Source organism: Pimephales promelas, chromosome 17 (assembly GCF_988280905.1).
Source record: "Pimephales promelas chromosome 17, fPimPro1.hap1.1, whole genome shotgun sequence".
Classification (NCBI taxonomy): Eukaryota; Metazoa; Chordata; class Actinopteri; order Cypriniformes; family Leuciscidae; genus Pimephales; species Pimephales promelas.
In genome coordinates, this window is record NC_142785.1 from 23028656 (window position 1) to 23050431 (window position 21776).

Here is a 21776-nt window from a genome sequence, read left to right on the forward strand (position 1 = left end):
TAGACAGTGATTTAACTATAATAATATAAAAGATTTTAAAGAGTGAAAAACAGCCAGGAAAGAGAGAGTTCAATTGTAAAGAAACACCTTCCAAACTCAAAAGATATATGTCTTTAAAATGACAGCAGTTCAAGTAAATCTCCTGAAAACTCCTCTTAAATTAAAAACAGAGACAAAACCCATTTGAGCACAGGAAATCCCAAACATTTTTCTAATGGGACAATAAGGGTTTTTTATGCCATGAACCTGACTGTTGAAAGTGCCAGAGAGTGTTTCAGCATTTTTCTTTGTTTCCCCTAAGGTTACCGTCACTCGTCCGTTCGAGACAGATGGATCCTACGGCAGGGAGGGGTCATCAATGGCATAATCGGGGTCACATGTGAAAGACACCGTAATGGCATATCGTGTGCCCCAAACGACCTTCTCCACATGGTGGAGGTTCTCAGAACCGGATGAGAAAAAAGATACTCGACCTGCAGGAGATGAAAGGAGAGGGACGATGACAGAGAGAAACAAGAAAAAAAAGGTTGAAGTGATATGCGGAAAAACTGTACATGAAGAATGCTAACATCAGGCTAAAGTCAATCATGATGTTCAAACTAAGGATTTTCTACAGATGTTCCACCCTTATGATTAAAAAGTAGTATCTGAATTTATGTTTGTGTTCGACAATTATCGTTGCATTTCATGTTGACCAGCATACAATAAATCTGAGTGTTGATGGAAAAAGGTTCCAAAGCCTCACAGTTGGTGCTGGGATAATTACTAACTAAAACATGCTAATTTTGCTTGGTTGGATTGTTAAATTCATTTTAAGACTACATTTTTAAGAAGAAGACAGGAGGCCTTTGCTAAAGTTGATTTTTATGTAAATTGCCTTCATTATGTCTACCTGGACTGGCCTTTGTAGACCTTGTTTTTTTGAAAAAAAACAAAAAACAAATTTGAAGTGGAAATGCATGTGTAAAATTCTATGAATAAATGCTGTATGTTGAACCGCACTGCTGGAGGAATATCCATAATGCATAGATCCTGCAATCGGAAAGAAAGCCCGAGTAATTTGGAAGTATTAGGCGATGCAATTGGAATTCTGTAATGGAAAAGGATGGAAGGAAAACGCAATATATGCCAAAGTGGAGAATGGTTAATAAAAACAAGCATGATTTAGGAGGGTAAAAGTATGACTTTGTAAAGCACTATTCAACATGTTCAGTCCTGAATTTTTACAGGGGATAAAACACAAATCTAATAAAAGTAACAAACTCTTTCAGTGACGGAAGCATGGTCAGCTTTAGGTTGTTTTGTAAATTATTCCAAGCAACAGAAACATCAGATTAAAAATCTTATTTTTGAAGATCAGTTCAGACCTGAGGAACTTTGAGGTAAAACATGTCATTTGAATTAAGATTATAGCATGCATTTGTATTAAATAAGCTTAAAGACAAATAAGGAGTTACCTATACATGAAATAATGCCAATTATGGTAGTCAATGGGAATGAGGTCTGTTTGATTAAAACATTCTTCCAAATATCTTCCTTTGTGTTCAGCAGAACAAATAAACACATAGAGGTTTGGAACAACATGAGGGTGAGTACATACTGACATAATTTTCATTTTTGGGTGAACTAACCCTTTAAAACCTTGAGGATACAGAGATGGTAACTCAGACTTATCATATAAAATGCAGTGAAGAGTTTGATAAAACACTGTGGAAAAACAATATCCAGAAGTGTTTTTAGATAGTGTACTGAGCATTCATTTGAAGCAGATTAAAGTCCAATAGTGGTAAAAACGTTGCAAACCCCAAACATTTCCTTGCAGTGAAAGAAAAAGTTATGTTTCTGAAATAAAAAAAATTAAGCTTAAGTTTAGAAATGATTTAATCAATATGAAGCTTAAAATATAAATGAAAGATTACTCATCTATCAAAAAGAAAACTCAAGCACTTAGAACTTGCAACACATTCTATTTTTGTTCCCTAGGACTAGGATGATATAATATCAAAAAAATTCCTTGGTAGAGCTTTGGAATTTGAAAATATCATTCATTTGGTTTTATATTTAAAACCAGTTTAAGTTGACAGGCGTATCTGTACAATATCAAACACTGATTGTAAGTATTGAAGTGCTTGTAAAGCACAAAAATAAATGGCAGTATCATAAACAAAATTGATACCTAGCATTGGGAATGTTAAAGAGATATTACAAAGAAAATAAAATGGGTCCCAAAACAGAACATTGTCTCCTTTAGAGACTGAAACTTTTTTTTTGCGTAGAACACTGATACAGATGAGACGATTTAGTCTTATGAGCCGCGGGCTGGTTCTTTTTTAGTAAATTAACACAGCAACATTTGATTATTTTTAGAGTATCAAACTGTATTTATGTCACCTCTAAAAATTCTTGAGATTGTAAATGTAAGAATACTTGCATTGATTGTTTTAAATCAGTTCTGTCAAAATGGGAAATTTGTTTTATAAATCAATAGTTTGTCTACATCACCTCATTATTGATTCTCAATTATTAAGTGAACAAATTTCAATTAATTGATCATAAATTATTTTCTTATGGTGCTATTATTGAGATTTACAGCAAGAGGAAATGAGTATTTTAAACTAGACCCTTTCAATAAAAACATTCCTCCCTAAAATGTTAGATTTTACAGTAATCCATGCAGGTTGTAGCTGGACGGATATTATTAAAAACCGCATGCTGCCTCCATGCTAATTAGCCAAGTCTAATTATGTATACTTCAACTGAAGATGCACAAGGAGACATTTGCTAAACAGGATATTTATGCAAATTACCTCCGTTGTGTCTGCTTCATTCTGACCCTCGTCGACCATTTTTGATTGTGAAAGCTACATTGAATCTCATTAAAATGTTACAATGATGCTACACGTTTAAGAAAATGAAACGTTTCTGAAGGAAAATGTATAATGCCATAAAATCTGCAAGATGCCCAGGGACATCTGGAGTATTAGGCTAGAAAATTTTAAATCCAGATTACAGTGTTTGCATGGAAATTAGAAGAGGAATGATATCAAGCAAGAGAGAAACTGGCTAAAAACACCATATAGAAATTTAACAAATCAACAAATTAAGCATGAAAAGCTCAGAGAAGAGCTCATGGTTGGTCAGCATGTTGTCATTAAACTTGGTTCACAGGGAAACAATAACATGGCAATTATTTCCGAGTTTCTAATGATATGATTTGATTGTGTTTCCATGGAGAGGAGTTTATTTTAAGAAACATTTTATCTCAATACAATGTAGAAATTGATGTGTCTGTATGTTGCAAAAAACATTAAAATGTTTTTGAAGCTTAATCATGAAAAACAGTTTTGGTCGCCCAGTGAACCGACTAGCCTTAAAAGAACATACTGATGTTATTAGTAGGTAAAATGCAAAGAAATCGATATAAGAGAAATCGATAAAAAAAATAAATGCATACTATAAGGTCAAAACATGACAGTACCTCACCACTTCAAGGTCTTCTGCTTTTAAAAAAGCGTCACTATATTTGCACATCAAAACAGTGTCACATCTGAAACTGCACCCATTTCCTTTCGTCTGCCACCACAGATATAAAACACCAAAAAAAATTGTCAGGTTTGTTTTTCCACCTGACATTGAACATGCACCTGTTGCCTTCTTTAAACTCCTCAGCTGGTTCTAACTGAACTTGCTAGGCCAAGAGCACGTTGCTCCTCTGTGCCTCAAATCAGGAGATGCAGCTGTGATCCCACAGGATTCATCCAGCGCCAGGCGTCAATTTTCCTAGTGCGTCAAAAATAAAGTGCTTTTTGCCCCATGCAATCTCATCTTAAAATATGACGTCATTTTCCACACTCTTCTTATGCCTGTATCAGCACCCCCCTTTCTCATCTCACCTCTGTCATCCTCCATCATATTAAGCACTGTGTATCTCAACAGGCCAATATCTCTACTCACATCCATCATGGAAGAGGGAGGTTGATTGTCAGTCTAGTTATAATTACAGCCTGCATGTTCGACAGTTATACAGAGTAATAATTACCGTAGTGAAGATCAGGGCTCATCAGCCACACCTGATGGAAAATCAATGCACCAACAGAGCACACTGCTTCTACCGCCCAGTGAACAGGAACATGTTCCACCTGCTACATCCACGACACTGTATCTCAATTAATTTAAAACTGGTGGCAGGCATTCAAAAATCATCACCCTTGCTGGAGATGGGGCACGGCGGGAGGGAGAAATCCAGAGCTAAAAACACTGGGGTCTGATGAATAATGCATTAAAATGGGTATTTTAAGCCTAGAACATCAGATCAGTGACACTATATATATATATATATATATATATATATATATATATATAATTTGCTTCAGTGCATTTAGGAAGACAATGTCTTGAACTACAAACTGAATGCCAGAATGGGAAAGAAAGGTGATTTGAGAAATTTTGAATGTGGCATGGTTGTTGGTGGCAGACGGGCCAGTCTGAGTATTTCACAATCTGCTCAGTTACTGAGATTTTCTCGTAGAACCATTTCTAGGGTTTACAAGGAATGGTTTGAAACGGGAAAAACATCCAGTATGCGGCAGTCCTGTGGGCGAAAATGCCTTGTTAATGCTAAAGGTCAGAAGAGAATGGGTCGACTGATTCAAGCTGATAGAAGAGCAACTTTGACAAATAACCACTTGTTACAACCGAGGTATGCATCAAAGCATTTGTGAAGCCACAACACGTACAACCTTGAGGCGGATGGGCTACAACAGCAGAAGACCCCACCGGGTACCACTCATCTCCACTACAAATAGAAAAAAGAGGCTACAATTTGCAAGGGCTCACCAAAATTGGACAGTTGAAGACTGGAAAAATGTTGCCTGGTCTGATGAGTCTCGATTTCTGTTGAGACATTCAGATGGTAAACAGAATGAGAACATGGATCCATCATGCCTTGTTACCACTGTGCAGGCTGGTGGTGGTGGTGTAATGGTGTGGGGGATGTTTTCTTGCCACACTTTAGGCCCCTTAGTGCCAATTGGGCATCATTTAAATGCCACGGCCTATCTGAGCATTGTTTCTGACCATGCCCATCCCTTTATGCCCACCATGTACCCATCCCCTGATGGCTATTCCAGCAGGATAATGCACCATGTCACAAAGCTCGAATAATTTCAAATTGGTTTCTTGAACATAACAATGAGTTCACTGTACTATCCTATCAACAATATGGGCCAACATTTCTAAAGAATGCTTTCAGCACCTTGTTGAATCAATGCCACACGTAAAATTAAGGCAGTTCTGAAGGTTAAAGGGGGTCGAACACAGTATTAGTATGGCATTCCTAATAATCCTTTAGGTGAGTGTATATATCTTAATAATGTCAACACCTGGGAAACAGGCAGTTTCTATTTATTACTGTGTTTCACCACAAATTGCCTATAACACAGCTTACAAATCCACTTAGAATAGATTAATGCTACTTTTTGTATAGTTTTCAGTGAAATGTCATCCTTCAGAGCATCTGCCAGTTGCTGCAGAGATATTGGAGGGAGAATTGAATGATATTCAAGTCAGGTGATTAAACTGACCACAGCAGATGTTGAAGTTCATCTTGGTGCTCCAGCTGTCCAGATTTTATGATTATTAATGGCACCATATTTTTCAAATATTAGCATTGAATCTGTGATTAAAGTTTTAGCAATTGTGGCATTTCATGGATGTTGGCCAAGTTCTCTATGATATGAAATAAAAAAAAAATGAAAAAGAGAGAAAGAGACAGAGATAAAATGCCATACTTACTGTACTTTAAGTAAATAAGCTAATGTTGTTTGCTGTTCAAACTTGCACACACGTTAGATATCCAAGAGATCATAATGTAAGTCCAAATCTTCAGCCCGGTCTACCTTAATTTCCTGTTTGTCAAGCTTTGACAGATACATGTTGTACCACCAACTAAATATATAAAATGTAAACAAAATAATATCTGATCACTCGCATAAATACGCACACATATTTATGTCAGCACCAGTACTGTTCTACAGGAAATAAACACGAAACAAATTAGATCTCTTTAATGTTTCTCTAAAACGTGATTGGAGATCTTAACGTCTCAAACTGTGTGCATTACTCACCTAATTCTCCAATAATCCAATTATCTGAGCTATATTCATATTCATTTAACAGGTCAGTATTGTGTTTAATCATTTGTTTCTGTTGTATTTCTCACAAAGAACATGAAAAATCTAAGACTGTTGATACTTCTTGTATTAGACTAACTTATCTGCTCGGAAACAAATGATCACACATTTTTAAGTAAACGTTATATAATACATGACAAAAATATGTTGAATTTGCCGTCCATGGTCTGTCAGCGTCAGGTTTATAATGGACCCGTGCTGCTGTGGAGATGCTGTGGCACGTGTCGAGTTTGAACTCAGTGTAATTCATTGCAACTCAGTGCAACATATCCTTTGTTTGCTTTTTTCGGTCTGTGCGGGCATGCCCGTCGCAGCTCACTCTCTCCCAAGATGCCGCTTGTGACGCCGCTTCCACTGCTCTTCCTTTCCCCGCCGTCCTGCGGCCTGGGAAAAAGAAGCGCCGCAGCCAGCGTCAACCGGAGGTGATGGAGATAAACGAGCCCACACCAGCCAGCAACTCCATCCCCGGTTCTGTTCGAGGGAGACCAGCGTGCAGGTACAGGATCCTCTGTCTCCTCCATGGACAGCGCAGCGGAGAAGGGCTATGAGTCATTGTCGCACCTAGAGGAGGCCGTGGCTGCTCATCTCTGCCCAAGCACTGCGGCTAGTTAGAGAACTAAGGCGGTGCATCCTGTGAAGCCATGCAGATGCACTTCAGCTCTCGCTGGACGCGCTTTCGCCGCCTCCGGCCAAGCTGCTTCGGCCCTGGACACGATGGCGGTGTTGCAGGTCTACCAGGCCAAGCTTCTACAATCTATGGACAAGACTGGCCCAAGTCCTTCCAGGACCTGAGGAGTGCCACGGACCTTGCTTTGCGGGCTACCAAAGCTATGGCGCAAGCCATCAGGAGTAGTATGGTGATCATACATATCGTGCTCAAACACCACCTGTGGCTCATGCTCACGGACATCAAGGAGGCGGATAGAATGGTGTTCCTCGACGCCCCGGATTCCAGGTCAGGCCTCTTCGGCCCGGTGGATCCCTTATACTGTGATTATATTATAAATCACAATATAAGGGTATCAGGTCCCCGTGTTAGGCGGCCCATCCCAAAACGTGTGTCAAACCCTAGCCACCCTGGTTATAAACACAATAAAGCGAGTTTTCGATTCCGATTCACTCACAGACCCCCAAAGTTTCAGGCGGTTATAGAGACTTCGGTGACAAGAAACGTAGGTCACGTGCTTCACTCCAAAACGCACAATCTGATATCATGTAATTTAGTCTCCCCCTCCCTGTAGACTAAATTACATGAACCCTTTGGCTGTTCACACTATTTTGTTCAACACCTGTACATGTACGCACAAAAGCATATATCTTATCTGCAGTCACCTGCCATCTTCTAACACCTGGCATCAAGCTTTAATGGGTTCAGAGAGCACTCCATGATCAAATGTCAGGCTGAATGGCAAAACACCTCTCACTGGCCCAGTGGGGATATGTGGGGACAGATTTTAAAAGGAGGAACCTGACAGTTTCTATCATCATTGTATGATGCCACAGAGTGCACCTTGGAAAATAGCAAACATTATCCACTCAAAAGTGACAGATTCTAATAAAGAGCTGAAAGGTAAATTAATTCACAGGCACGAGCCAAAATAAAAGCTTCTCCGTGCAGACCAAATAATCAGGCAGCTATTCATGGATGGCGTCATCATGGGACATCAAAATGCCAGGCTGAGAAAACAAAACAATTAGTCCATGCAAAAGATATGTAAAACAAGTCAAATTGGTTTTGGAGTGTGGCTGAAATCATTGCAATAGAGGAGAGAGCCTTAGCAAAATTCCATATTACTGTAATTCATGGTGGCATCCAAAAAGTGATAACTGTTGCCAATCCTTTCGCACTTCAGTGCAACTGCAGAACCACTTAAATGATTCAGTAAATGGACTCCAGTGTGTGAAAGAACCTCAGTAATGCCAATTTAATAACCTCAAAGTTTATACACACTACCAGCAGTGTATCTTCACGACAGGTTATCAACTTGTTTTAGTACATAGCTATAAGTGTACTTCCTGTAGAAAGACACAATGGTTAATTTGCAATTTCCCCTTCCCAATAGAATGGAAACTTACCATGTTATGCAAAACTATCATTCTACATTGCACATTATATGCCACATTAGGCAGAGTTACCAGGCAGAGCGTGACTGATCTTAATTTAAGCAGACGTAACACATTGTCTGGTAAGAGGTTGTTTGAATCCAACAAGGTAGAGTTTAGCTTTAAGCATTTTCATACATATATTAAATTTGTTTCATTTATATTATCGTACACTGTAATTCACAGGTTTGGGCTTGGGCTTAAAGGGAAACCATTAGTAGAAAACCTCTAGCATTTTTAAATTACCATGCTTTCCACCCTCATATCCCCCTGAGACGAGAGATTTATGTATTTTTTGTCTGGAAAAAAATTATCCGATGATGCAAAAATTGTCATTTTGTGCCATCGCAGGATTTTTTGGCGAGAGGTTTAAAGACTACATTCAGTAGTATGGGCTGTTCCGCATATTTTCAATATGTCCGGCCGTCGATGTCCGGGATTCAGCTTTTGCTTTCTGCAGTCGCCATTTCACTGTTTACATGGGCAGCTTTTTTTTCAATCTAACTGAATTCATTCCGATTGGTGAATCTGAATTGTTTACATGAACGCTAAACAAGTGATCGGTTGATGTGCATTTTAACATTGCTAAGAAAATTGCAGATGTGGAAATAATGCATAACAGTGGTTTCCTAAATATCATAAAACTTCAAATAGCAGAGTCCCAAATAGGCGCCTGTCTCTTTTGCACACCTGGTGTTACGACCCAGTTCCACCCCGGCCGCGCGTGCACTCTCTCCCTCGCGCATGGCAATCAAATAAATTCTAATAGAATTCTAATTGAATCCTTATCTTGCTTGACCACATTGCATTACTTTCATGCTTTTATACAAATCCCGATGATGTGTGTGATATTGTGTGCATTTACCGGCCCGTGGCTCCACAGTTCTGTTGCTATTCGGGTCCATGAAGACAAACCGTCCACCACCAAACTCCAAACCATAATCGGACAAGTAGAGCAAAGATGTGTAGTCAAAAGATCCATAAGTCTCCTGTTAAAAAAAAAAAAAAATCCACATTTTAAACCCCATTAACATTTCTGTAAAAAAAAATCTCAGCATGAGCCTAAAGCAATAATTAAGATGTTTTAATAATCTTAGTTGGGTGGGGAGAACCAAATGGATCATGACATGATATGTAAAGGGTTTTTTAGTTAATCTCTGTTGATTGAAAAATGTATTAATTTAATTTTAACTGCAATTTTTATAATGTAGACAAGTAAAAAAAAAAAAATACATTAAAAAAAAACTAGTAAAACCGAAGATTTCCTGGCTTAACGAAAAACAGTGGTATAATTTAATAGCATCCCTGGGACTTTAAACTCTGCTCTGCTTTATGAGGGAAATCTATTTAGTGATCCCAAACCACAGAGGCGTCACTTCTCTGCATGTCGGACCACACTTTTAACTACTTTAATCTAATCTAGGATTTAAGGCTGGCAATATTCCGGCAACGGCACGTTGTTTCCAGTGTTTTTTCAGAGACTGATTAATGAGGAATATTCCACACACCTACCGCAGAGGGAGTACATTCAGCATTTGAGACGCTTATTTGCTTTTATTATTCTACCAATGCCAAAATATCATCCCACAACCCATATGGATAAACCCTACCAGCACATTATCACTTTGGTGTAATGCATTTCTGACTAAACACGAGTCGATTCAAGTGAATTGTAAAATTGTATAAGCAAATGACAGATGATGACGCAATGTGGACAATTACATTTCAAAAACAAACCAATAGGAGCAGCCACAAGCTACAACCTTCTCAATCTGTTTATATTTTTGCATCTCATCCAACATGAAGAAATCCAAAACACAAAAGCACTTTATCTTCAATGTAAGCAGTTTATTCCTGTGTTACAGCCAAGCGCATAAACCTTGCCTGCAAAGTTGAAATGATCACTTTGATTAAAATCACCCTAATGGCCACATTCATAAACGCACAACCAACTCAGAGATCAAAGGTACTTCTAAAGACCAGAGATAAATTAACTTAGACTTGTTTTTAAATCCCCTCAAGACCTAATTTCAACAGCTACAAAGTTATGTAGGAACATTAGACCGATTAAAAATAAAATCACATCTTTTTAAGGCAATGTTGTTGCGATTTTTCAAGTCTGGCCAAATAAAGAATTCAGGTCCTAAACATGCTTTACTAAACATTGTTTTGGGTGCATATATTGCTGAGCACTTCCAGCGACTGGCAACATGGTGATTTTTTTTTTTTTTTGGAAATAAAACACAAAAACAGCTATAGCTATGCAACAGTCATTCTGAATGATTTGAAAACTGGCATGTGGCGTCTTTGTCCAAGGTGCTGTGATGGTCTATGATGATATTCACACATCTCTAAATACAAGGCCACTGTCTTGCCAAAGAAGTTTGAGCAACTATTACATAATGACTTGTTTGCCTCATGGCTCAAGGTCCTAGGTTTTTCTCTCAACCTCTATAAAAGCACAGTATAACTCTCTGAACTCTAGGTCAAAAATAATTTTAAAAAATGTGAACTTTAGCATTTGGACAGCTATAAAAGAGTAATTTATAATATGGGCGTGGCCAAGTGTACCAAAAAGTCTATCAAACCGAAACGCAAAAAATTCACGAAATTAGGCGAGCATATGCAACTTATGACTCTAAAGGGGCATGCAAGCTTTTAGGTGACACTATAACTGTTAAAAGGGTATACAATGCTATATTTCTATGGCAAATCACATGATATTGTTTAAAATCGTCTTTTTCGTGTCCGATTTACATAGAACATTCACAAAAATAGGTGAAATATGGGGGGGGGAGACCTGATAAAAAAAAAATCCAAAGTAAATTTCCAATATTGGCTGTAAATAGTCTCAACAATCTATGATCTAGGACGGTGGTTAAAGGCTTAAAACATAATACCTTTCTACACATGGGCTTAAATGCCTTAAAGCAATTGAATCCCGATAACTATATAGCTGAAAGCTGAAATTATGTTATATTGAGCAATTAAGCCAGCTCTTAAATACTTAAATATGTTGCCAGTTCGATTCTGAAATACTTTTTGTAAACGTTTCGAATCAGTCTTTTAGAAAGCATAAATGTCTCATCAATCAGCATGTTTCACTGCAAATCAATAAATGAACATTACAGTGTGTGATTCATTGTTCCCTGTGATTGTGATTCATGTATAGAATACATCTGTGCAGCATTAATAGTCTGTATAAACACGACATATATTTGCCACTTTAAAATCAAATTCAACTATTACAAAAATGGTTCATGAAGCCGAGCAGCACAAGGCTGTGGGGATCTCCCATACGCCAGTAATTAGGGTTGAGTTCCAATTAATTCCATATCTGCAATAATTAGCTGACAGGTGGTTACATCATGAATATAATATTAATGTAGTTCCATTATTCATATTCAAATCTATTTGTGTGTGCTATTGATACTTGTCTAGGGAGGCAAATCTTTAAAGTTCTGCTTTATTTCAAGTCACTGAACTAATTTGATGTGAAACATTATTTATTTATAAATGTCAACTTTGTAATAACATGGCCTATAAAAACTACTTCAAAACATCTGAGCCCTTGCGCATGGAGATATTTTTGGTCCATGTTCTGAGATACCAATTGGCAGTTTCAGAACACTGGTCATTGAGTAAACATTAGGAGTTCTTTCACATTCCAAGCATATGATTTAAAAGCTAGACGTTACATGTGTTCTTGGATGTGCCGGTTACCTTATCGATATGTGGGTGCCAGTACTCATCATGAGTGGTTTTGGCAGAGGTGCTGTTGATGCAAGAGAAGAAGGTGGGCTTGGTCAGATACATCTGTTTGGAGTCCAGACCAAACGTCTCGGCTATCACCTTTTGAATTCGGCCACGAACATCCCTGGTTTTAAAACGGAGCACATGGAAATTCTTTATATAGTTGCCATCGGCTAGTGGTACTTTTATCCATCCATATCCATAATAGGCATTACAAAAACCACAGATTTTCTAAACAACTAGTTGGTGGGCAAACTATTTTTAACTTGACACATGCTAACAGTTTAAAACCTACATGAGTCACAATGCAATGATCAAAAATGTCTCTCTGCAGGTATACAGTTAAAGTGACAATGATAAACAAAAAAGAAAAAAAAAAAGCACACAAATATTAATATAAAAAAAACAATTAAATAAAACATTATTTTTTAAATACAATAAAATGAAATGGACCAATGTTGGACTCCAATATTTAAGAACTGAATGATTTCCATTAATAGATTTAGTCAAATGAAATGATACAAACATTTCCACATCACTCACTTGTATAGTTCAAAATCTTCTTCTGTGAAAACATCCCTTATCTCATTCTTAAAATATCTGTGGATGAAAAATCGCATGGATTGATTTGAAATAAAAATAGAACCAATATCAAACACACCACCTTAAACATTTGTAGGACGGCAGCCATTTAAATACTGCAGCCACATCAAAATGCAAGCATCAATAGATACACACATAGAGGACCAAAATGTCACAAAGCGTGACAAAACATTCAAGCTGTGCAAGTTAACTGCCAACAAAGTACCAGCCTGTGTGTGGGCACCAAAGTGTAAACCTCATAAAGACATGAGAAAAATCTCCAGGTGTAAGAGATCAAGACAAGATCTTTCACAATCGAAGCTAGAAAGTCTTTCCCATCATTGCCGCCACTGATTTCTGTTCAGCTCCTCTGGCCTGGGCCAAGGGTATACTTTGAAGTGTACATGAAACACAGAGAGATCTGATAGAGCTGTGATTTGGACAGATCAAGCTGTCGGTGGAGTTCAATTGTAGATCACTTCCTGTTAGATGCCGTATAAATCCACACGGAATACTCACTTATAGATATTAACAAACTGCTTTCCCATCGACAATGCCCCAGAGTGAAGATCCAGGATGGAGGCCTGTACACAACAAAAATGAACAGAATAAAGACAGTGGAAACACTTTCAAAGTGGAAACAGTCAATATTTGACTAAAAAAGCCCAGCTTTCCCTAGTGTCTCTGGGTCTGACTCAACTCCAAAGACTTGCAACTACCCGAGTGCTGGACTGTACCGCTGAGGTTGCGGTTATTCATGCTTAATCATAAGGTCAACAGATGGACTCCTCTCAGCCCTGGTATTCCCTGCTCTCTGTCTCCGCACACATCATAAATCATCATGATGGGGCTGTTCTGCTCTTAAAAACACAGCAGGACCCTCTGTTAAACCCTCTTTTAGTTCACTGGTTTCACTAAAAGCCTCTTTGCCTGGTGAGATCCCAGACTAGGTTTCTACCTGAAAAGTTCATTTTATATAACATTATACAGGCATCAGATATCCTCTGTGTAATCCACAGTGAACACCTCATACAAGTAATCAACAGTCCCTCCATAAGAGGGGTTCAAATGTAAACACAAGTGAACATGCTTCAATTTAGCATTTTTCTACACATGAAATGTATTACAAATTATATTATCAGCATAACAATGGGTGAAAGGCTTGAACATCTACACTCAAAAGTATGGGATCAGTATGATTTTATTTAAAAAGAAATGCATACTTTTATTAAATTGACAGAAAGTGGCAGTAAGGACATTAAAAGCTATACAAAAGATTCATATTTCAAATGCAAATAAATGCTTTCCATTCATAAAAACATTGGGGGTAAAAAGTACTATGGTTTCCACAAAAATATTAGTCACATTATGAGTCAATCAGCATATTAGAATGATTTCTGAAGGATCATGTGACAATGAAGACTGAATTAATGGCTGCTAAAAATCAGCTTTGCCATCAAATACATTTTAAAAATCGAAAAAAAGAGTTTTGTAATAATATTCACAATGTCACTGTTTTTAGTGTATTTAACAAGTACATCGCCACTCTATGCCACTATAGCACAAACACCATCAACACATCACTTAAGGTAAACAAATAAAACTCTAGCCGCTTAACTATTTCACATAAAGGATCTTTTACTCCCTTCTGGTGCATTATTTTACAACATGGTTCAGGTCTCGACAACAATTTTCTCGACACGGGACTTTAATTTCTACTATTATATTTTTTGTATTTTACCATTAAACCACAGAGTGATGAACTAGCGAGTTGAGCTTAATCTGCTACGAATGTAAAATTCAATTTCACCACTGGCAAAATCACACATACAACAGTTGCTTCCCAAATCTGTCACCCATTGAATGCGAATTCTCAAATGCGCTCTTGATGAAAGTGCTTTCCTGTATAAACTCAATCATACCAAACAATTTGGTGCCATCATAATGGAAAATAAGTTTGGTTTTGAATCCCAGCTGAAGTCACAACCATAGTATGTACTGCCCTCTTGTGTTCTCAAACAGCTGCTTTCTTGATAGACCAACATGCAAACATTTTTAAACACGGATGAAAGCATGAAGAGTTTCTACTCACACCACCATCTGAGCCAGCAAGTGATAACCCCCGCTCAGCTAACCTGTGGAATTAGAGGGGAAACGTATTAATTTATGCATGTATACTTCTATTCAAAAGTTTGGAATTTAGATTTTTTTTTCTTTTCTTTTTTTAAGGATGACACATTCAGTTGATCAAAAAAGACAGCAAAGACATATTCAAAGACCCGTTCACACCAATAACAATAACTACAAATATAATGATAAACATATTAGCATCCACACTACTGGATGATATCATTCATTTATTATAAGCATGCTGCAGTGTTGTTTGCTGCTTTGAATTCCAGATGTCTTCAAAGCATGATGGATTCTGACTGGCTGTCAGTGTTTTTATCGTTCATTTGCTGAAAAAAAAAATCATTCTGAAAGTGATTCCAACTATATAGTTCCTTTGTGTTTGTTTTTTTTGTGTTTTTTTTTGTTGGTTAAACTTTCCATACACTTTCAGTATCACGGTTTCCACAAAAAATAATCACATTTTTCACATTTTGGTTTCTCAAACTCAAGAGCGAGCACTCACTACCGGCCACACTGAGACTGTCAATAACGGAGAAAGCATCACGCTGAATCATGCTTGAAACTCATGTAAACTCCCACTGCAACGTTACAATAAGAAGCTAATTTTTATTAGCATTTAGCCAACATGTAGTGTTGACTAGCATAAAGCATTTCACTCTTAGTAAAGAATGGTAAACATATTTAGATATATCGAAATAGTCTTCCATTGCGATATCCTGTATATCTAAATATGTTTAGATCTTCACAATGAAATGTAAAACTTCCAAAATCTCTGTGTAAACAATGAGTGACGTACACACGCAAGAGATCACTTCCGGCGCATGTGCAAACCGAAGCACCCGTGCCTTCGGATCACTCGGACGTGGCTGTGGTAACAAGGTAAAAACTATATAAATACTGTTCGTTTTCTCACACAAACCGCTCGTTCCGTGTCTTAGGCCATCAATGTGTACTTACATTTACGACTCATTAAATCATGTTTAATTTGGACTTCTCTGTGCATGCTCTTTTAGGAGATCCCCATAGACTTCAATTATATGACTGATAGACAACAAAGGTTTGACCTAAAAATATCAAAATTAAAAATACTGTGAAAACAAAGACACCTACATCTTGGATGCCCTTGAGGTAAGCTAAAACATATCAGCAATTAATTTCAAAGTGAACTATCCCTTTAATAACAGTTTTACGTTGAATCCGGCATTGAATTTGAGGAGATTCTGGAAGCTGTCTTCCGTAAAATGCGCAGCACAGATCTAAATTACGATTGTAATTTTCAGGAACATAATCAAACATAAATTGTATCCACTGTTAACGAACTACAACATCCATAGGAAGCCTGAACACAGCAGAACTGACAGCTGGGTGAACATAACACACTTTCGATGAGTCGCAGAAATATGGCCATGCCCTTTTTTGCATGTTCCGGATGGAGGGTTGATGTAAATGTATGGGTTAGTTACATATAAAACACGTAGTCCCATTCGAGTCGTTTTTGTAGGCAATAAACTTCCTGATTTTTAAAAGACGATTTCTCTGCTTATATTGAAATTTCAGCGCTGCAACTTTGCAGATACTATTCATGCACCAACAGCAACATTACACACTATTTAAAATGAAAAAAGTGAAAATCGGAATCAACCACCCCTTTAACTATTTCAAAAGCTGAAATTATTTTTTTTATATTATAGTAAGTAAATTAAAATTCCACATAAATGCTTCCTTGCAAAAAAAATAAAATAAAGATTCTTCCCGACCCCAAGCTATTGAATGATAGTGTATTTGATGTATGTCTGTATTAATGTGTACCTTCTAAGCTTCTGTGCCTCCTCCAAAGTCACCACACTGTCTGAAATAGCTCTGCCGCATTTTGTTGGGGTGCAACCTGGGGACAGAATGCATTAGCCGTTCATATACATTAATTAACTGTAACACCAATTAAAGGAACTGGCTCTACGCCTCTGCCAAATTTGCTCTTCAAACTGCATATTTAATGACGCATTCAGCGAGGCAGCTTGCCTTGCAAAATGTACTGCATAATGACTCTGAAGTTTATTCCAGCATCCTTTCAGAGAGGAAATGCTTTTGGTCAGGCAACATTCACACTGGGGTGTTCAATTCACAACAAGGCTCTAAGTCCAATCAAATTCCACAGTATGCAGTATTTTGGCATAGATTCATATGCCACTAGGTAGAATCCAGTATGAATTCCTAGAGGGATTTGTAAGACCTTTCAGCAAAATGGCTACGGTTGGCTTCAGGACAATATATTTTCCTGAACACATTGCCTCTTTCCCAGAGTTTATTTGCACCTGTCTTAAAGATAGAGGTGTGAACTAGAGCCAAGGGGACGCTTGTTAATCCCAGCACTTGTTTTGTTCGTGGAGCATACAGCTTTTTGAAGCTGGTGAGAGGTTCGGTAATGAGTCCTATGTGGGAGGCTTCAGACTGTCAATCATAGATCTGGCTCCACAACAACCTTCCTGATTTACACCGATGGAATGCACAGGTGCTGGCTTTGTTCAAGCAAAGACTTCTACTCCTAAAAGTGGTTTAGTAGCAGGTTTCCTCCAATACAGCAATGCCCATTAGTATTTTCAAAGTATTTCAAAATATTTTCATAAACTTTTGGAAACAACTGCACACGAAAAAAAGTGAGTTTAAGTTAAATAAATACTTTTTTTACACTAACGGCTCGTTTCCACTGAGCGGTACGGTATGGTACAGTTCGGTACACAATTGTTTGCGTTTCCACTGTCAAAAGTTGTGAATGCTACCAAAAAGCCGAACCGAACCACTTTTTGGTTACCCTTCCGTTGGGGTAACTAGCATAGTGGTACGGTACTAAAAGGTGGAGCTAGACTTAAAACTTAGTAAATTGATTCCTTTAAGGGTTTTTAAGTTGAGAATGAGAAGTTTTGAGTTGGACTCCCTCACATGTCAATGTTTTCGTTGAGATTTCATTTGTAAGTGCATAATCGGCTTTTATTTGTGTGTCTTTGTACGTATGTAATGATGTGATGTAATTTTGCTGCCTATCTTGGCCAGGTCTCCCTTGCAAAAGAGATTTTTAATCTCAATGGGTTTTTACCTGGTTAAATAAAGGATAAATAAATAGACTCACTGCAGAACGGTGATTGGTTGAAAGAGTATCGTCACTTGCGCGTGCTACAAAGGCATGTTATTGTGTCACTACATGTGGTTTTAAGAGTTTTTCAGGTGAGAATGTAGTTTTTTAAAGCTCAAATCTGTGGTTTATTTATAGATGTATGATAATTTGACTGAGATCCATTCCAAGCAATCACCGGTGTGTTCGGTGCTCGCGTACCCCGCCTGCAACAGCTTTTCCTCTGCTAATCGTTCTGATGTTTGCTGCACGTCTGACGTTTCTGTGGTCAAACATGAGATATAATTCATCTTTATAGACGTTACAGGCGATCTTTGTTCTCGTGAAACTATAATTCGTTCCTTTGCCAATAGTTTTGGCAGAAGGCCAAGTAAAGTTTCATAGAGTTGAGCACTGAATTTGTATATTTTACTGAATTGTTTGTGTTATGTTATTAACGCTTTACTGTATAGCTTTTTTTTTACTTTTTACTTATACTTTTATAATGTCTATTATTGATAAAACTGAAATTTAACAAAAAAGAGATAGAGTTTAGATTTTTGTCATTATTTTTAATTTTATTACAAGATCATAATGCTGTAGCGCTTTTTGCAACATTTGTACCAATGCAATACGCAATACATTACATATTGCCTGGAATATGTTTAATATTTTAAAATTTAAACGAAAAGAGGCAGGGTTGTTTTTAGGTTTACCGACCCAGGCAGGTAGGTTTACTGACCCCAAACCGTTCTGTACAGTACTGTACTGTACCGTACCGCTCAGTGAAAACGAGCCATAAATTGGACACTATATAGATATACCTTACTTGCATCGGGTTGGACAGCCTTTTGCCTTCAGAACTTTATGAAACTGTCCAAGATCATAAATTACTGGAACCATTGTCCTGTGGCCTGATGAGAGCAAGATAAACTTGTTTGGCTCAGATGGTGTCCAGCATGTGTAGCGACGCTCTGGTAAGGAGTCCCAAGAAAATTGTGTCTTGTCTACTGTCGAGCATGGTGTTGGTAGCATCATTGTCTGGGGCTGCATAAGTGCTGCTGGCACTGGGGAGCTATGCATCATTGAGGGAAACATGGATTCCAACATGTAATGTGACATTCTGAAGCAGAACATGATGCCCTCCCTTTAGAAACTGGACCGAACGGCCTGATAACAACCCCAAACACACTGCCAAGATGAAAACTGCCTTGCTGAGGAAGCTGAAGGTGATGGAGTGGCAAAGTATGTCTCCAGACATAAACCCTTTTGAGCACCTGTTGGGCATCCTCAAGTGGAAGGTTTGAGAAGCACCATGTGTCTGATATTCAGCAGCTCTGTGATGTCATTATAGAGGATTGGAAGAGGATCCTAGGAACAATCTGTGCCGCTCTGGTGAACTCCACGCCCAGGTTTAGGCAGTGCTAGATAACAATGGTACTCTCACAAAATATTGACACTTTGGAAACAGTTTTGACATGTTCACTTAGGGTGTACTCAGTTTTGTTGCCAGCTATTTTGAGAATAACGGCTGTGTGTTGACTTATTTTCAGAGGGCAGTAAGTGTTAATACACATTTATTATATTTTCTCTACAAAAAAAAAAAAAAATCAATACCTGCAAATGCATTTTAAATGTCACAGTTAAAAAACTATAAAAAGTACTTGCAAGATTGCAAAATTAAATATAGATTGGATACATTTACAAAAGACCTTTTCCAGTTGTATGGACACATTCGATCTGTGTTGGTAGTAACTGGAGGGAATAAAGTTAAATTACAGTTTAAGTATTATAACTGTCGTTTGATGTTAAATTTATAAAACCCAGAAATGCACAGCAAAACCAATAAAAATTTCCAATAAAGTTTGCAATGTAGTCTGTCCTTTGAGGGGATGAAGCTCAGTCAATGGAAGAACCACTAACATACCTGGGAATATCTTGTGCTCCTTGTAGTCTTCAGAGCAGTCCACTGTGAACACTCTGGGCTGAGTGAGGATTTCACTTCTTGACACCAAAGTGTGAGTGAAGTCACCAGTCCATGTGAAATACACCAGGCTCACTAGTCCAGTGACTCCTATCAACAGCAACAGCGTGGGCCAGTTAACGTTACCTCTCCATGAAGAGGCCTGTCTCTGCGCATTTCCCCTGAATGAACACAATATAAATACAGCCTAAGAACACACAGGGCGATGAGAGTAGACTGCCAGGTGTGCATTTCTTTCATCCATTCATTTGACTGTCAGATTGAACAACGAAAGGAACATGAGAAATACATGTATTTTCCACTATGTAGGGAGTATTCTGCAAGTAAACAAGGATTTAAAGCAACATCACTCATTATTTGCAGCAAGGCAAAGTCAATGTGAGCTCATAAAGTTTCGGAAATTGAAAATCTTTAACGTTACCTCTTAATTTTCTTTTCAATGGCGCTACTTTCTGGGTTTTTACTGATTACTCGTCGTTGTACAGTCATGTTTAATATACCTGTCTGCGTGCATCAACATAACACGTGTATGGTTTCGTTTCACTCAATGTTTATCTACTCTACTGAACTAACCCATACAAGTTCAGAGCGAAAGCGCCCGGAAGGACGTCGGCAAACACCGGACATTTCTAGAGTCAAAGTAAAAGTATATATTTACTGGTAAAAAGATTGGCTGGCATTCTGTTGTATCGTTGGAACGGAATTTAAATTATTTATATGATTCGAATAAATAAATCTTTGTTCGAAGCTTCAAAAAAAAAAAGAACCAATGTATTATTAAAAAACTTATACAGGTTATAGTCATAGACTAAATATGAGGGCTTCTTTTTTTCTTTGCAAAATAAAGGTTACCATCCACACAGGGTTAAGTTGTGGTAACTTAGGTCTTAATATTATCAATATTAGACATTCTTCTGGATGCACCAAAGTGACTGAAGGATTGCCGTAAAGCAGGTGTCTGGTGGTACGATGTGTATGACGTCATTGACCCTATTAAATACTTTTTAAAGCAAATATGTGACTCTAAAAAATCTAACACCCAGTAATGTGTTATTTCTTTCCATCTCCTTTCGAATACCACATTCAAATTACTAGACAAAAAATTATATCCTGAGAAAAGTGGATTTTTAGGGGTATAGCTCCATAGACCTCCATTCATTCTGCACTCGTCCTGTGAGCGCCCTCATATGGACCCAGAGTGGAACTGCAACCAGTTCAGAACCCGGAAGTTAAATGTGAGTGGGCGGTCTCACCGTACTAGATTTTCTGATATTGTTTTTATCGGTTGTTAAAATCTAAATTAATATTACTATTTCAAAAGGCTGCCAAAGGTACTAATCCCAACCTGATCAAATAAACTGTAATATGGACTAAGAGAAATGTACACTCCACACTTATTTACCCAACTGGTTGTTCAGTTGTTGTTTTATTATAATTGAGATAATTTCTTTAATGTAATTATTTGTTCGTTCCCATCAGTTCTGTCTGCCATACATATTACAGCAAGATATACAAAATAATACATTAACTCTTTAAAAATGGAACTTAAAAATTCTGCTTTAAGCTTTAATATTGTTATCAAATATAGCAATCTGATCTAGTTTGACCCAGTGGTTTTTTTACTCATTTGAGGATCTAATAAATTATGTGGTTATTGTTTTCCTATTTGAAAGGGGTGTAAATTAATATATTTCTTTATTAGCAATAATATTTTGGGTAATCTTATAAAGTTCACACAAACAAAATTCCTTGTGATTATTTAGTATTCCATCTTAATGTACAGTATTTGATATTGAAATCCCCAAATACTTCATTAAAAGAAGACACATTGCATAACAAACGTACATATACTTTGACATAAAGGGAAATTGCCCTGTATTTATACCCATGTACACATAATAAGAGATAAGGATAATTTCCCTCA

General features: G+C 37.5%; 1 protein-coding gene across 1 annotated transcript; it reads right to left on the bottom strand.

The window, feature by feature from the left end:
• Nucleotides 1–302: 302 nt before the first annotated feature.
• ogfod3 (2-oxoglutarate and iron dependent oxygenase domain containing 3) lies at nucleotides 303–20458 on the bottom strand. The gene is made up of 9 exons (XM_039664892.2): nucleotides 20274–20458; nucleotides 19796–20013; nucleotides 16572–16647; nucleotides 14722–14764; nucleotides 13149–13213; nucleotides 12591–12647; nucleotides 12018–12171; nucleotides 9160–9283; nucleotides 303–473 (listed from the first exon to the last, which is right to left on the bottom strand). The coding sequence occupies exons 1-9, from the start codon at nucleotides 20339–20341 to the stop codon at nucleotides 337–339; spliced, it is 942 nt and encodes a 313-aa protein (XP_039520826.1). The 5' UTR covers nucleotides 20342–20458; the 3' UTR covers nucleotides 303–336.
• Nucleotides 20459–21776: the final 1318 nt, after the last annotated feature.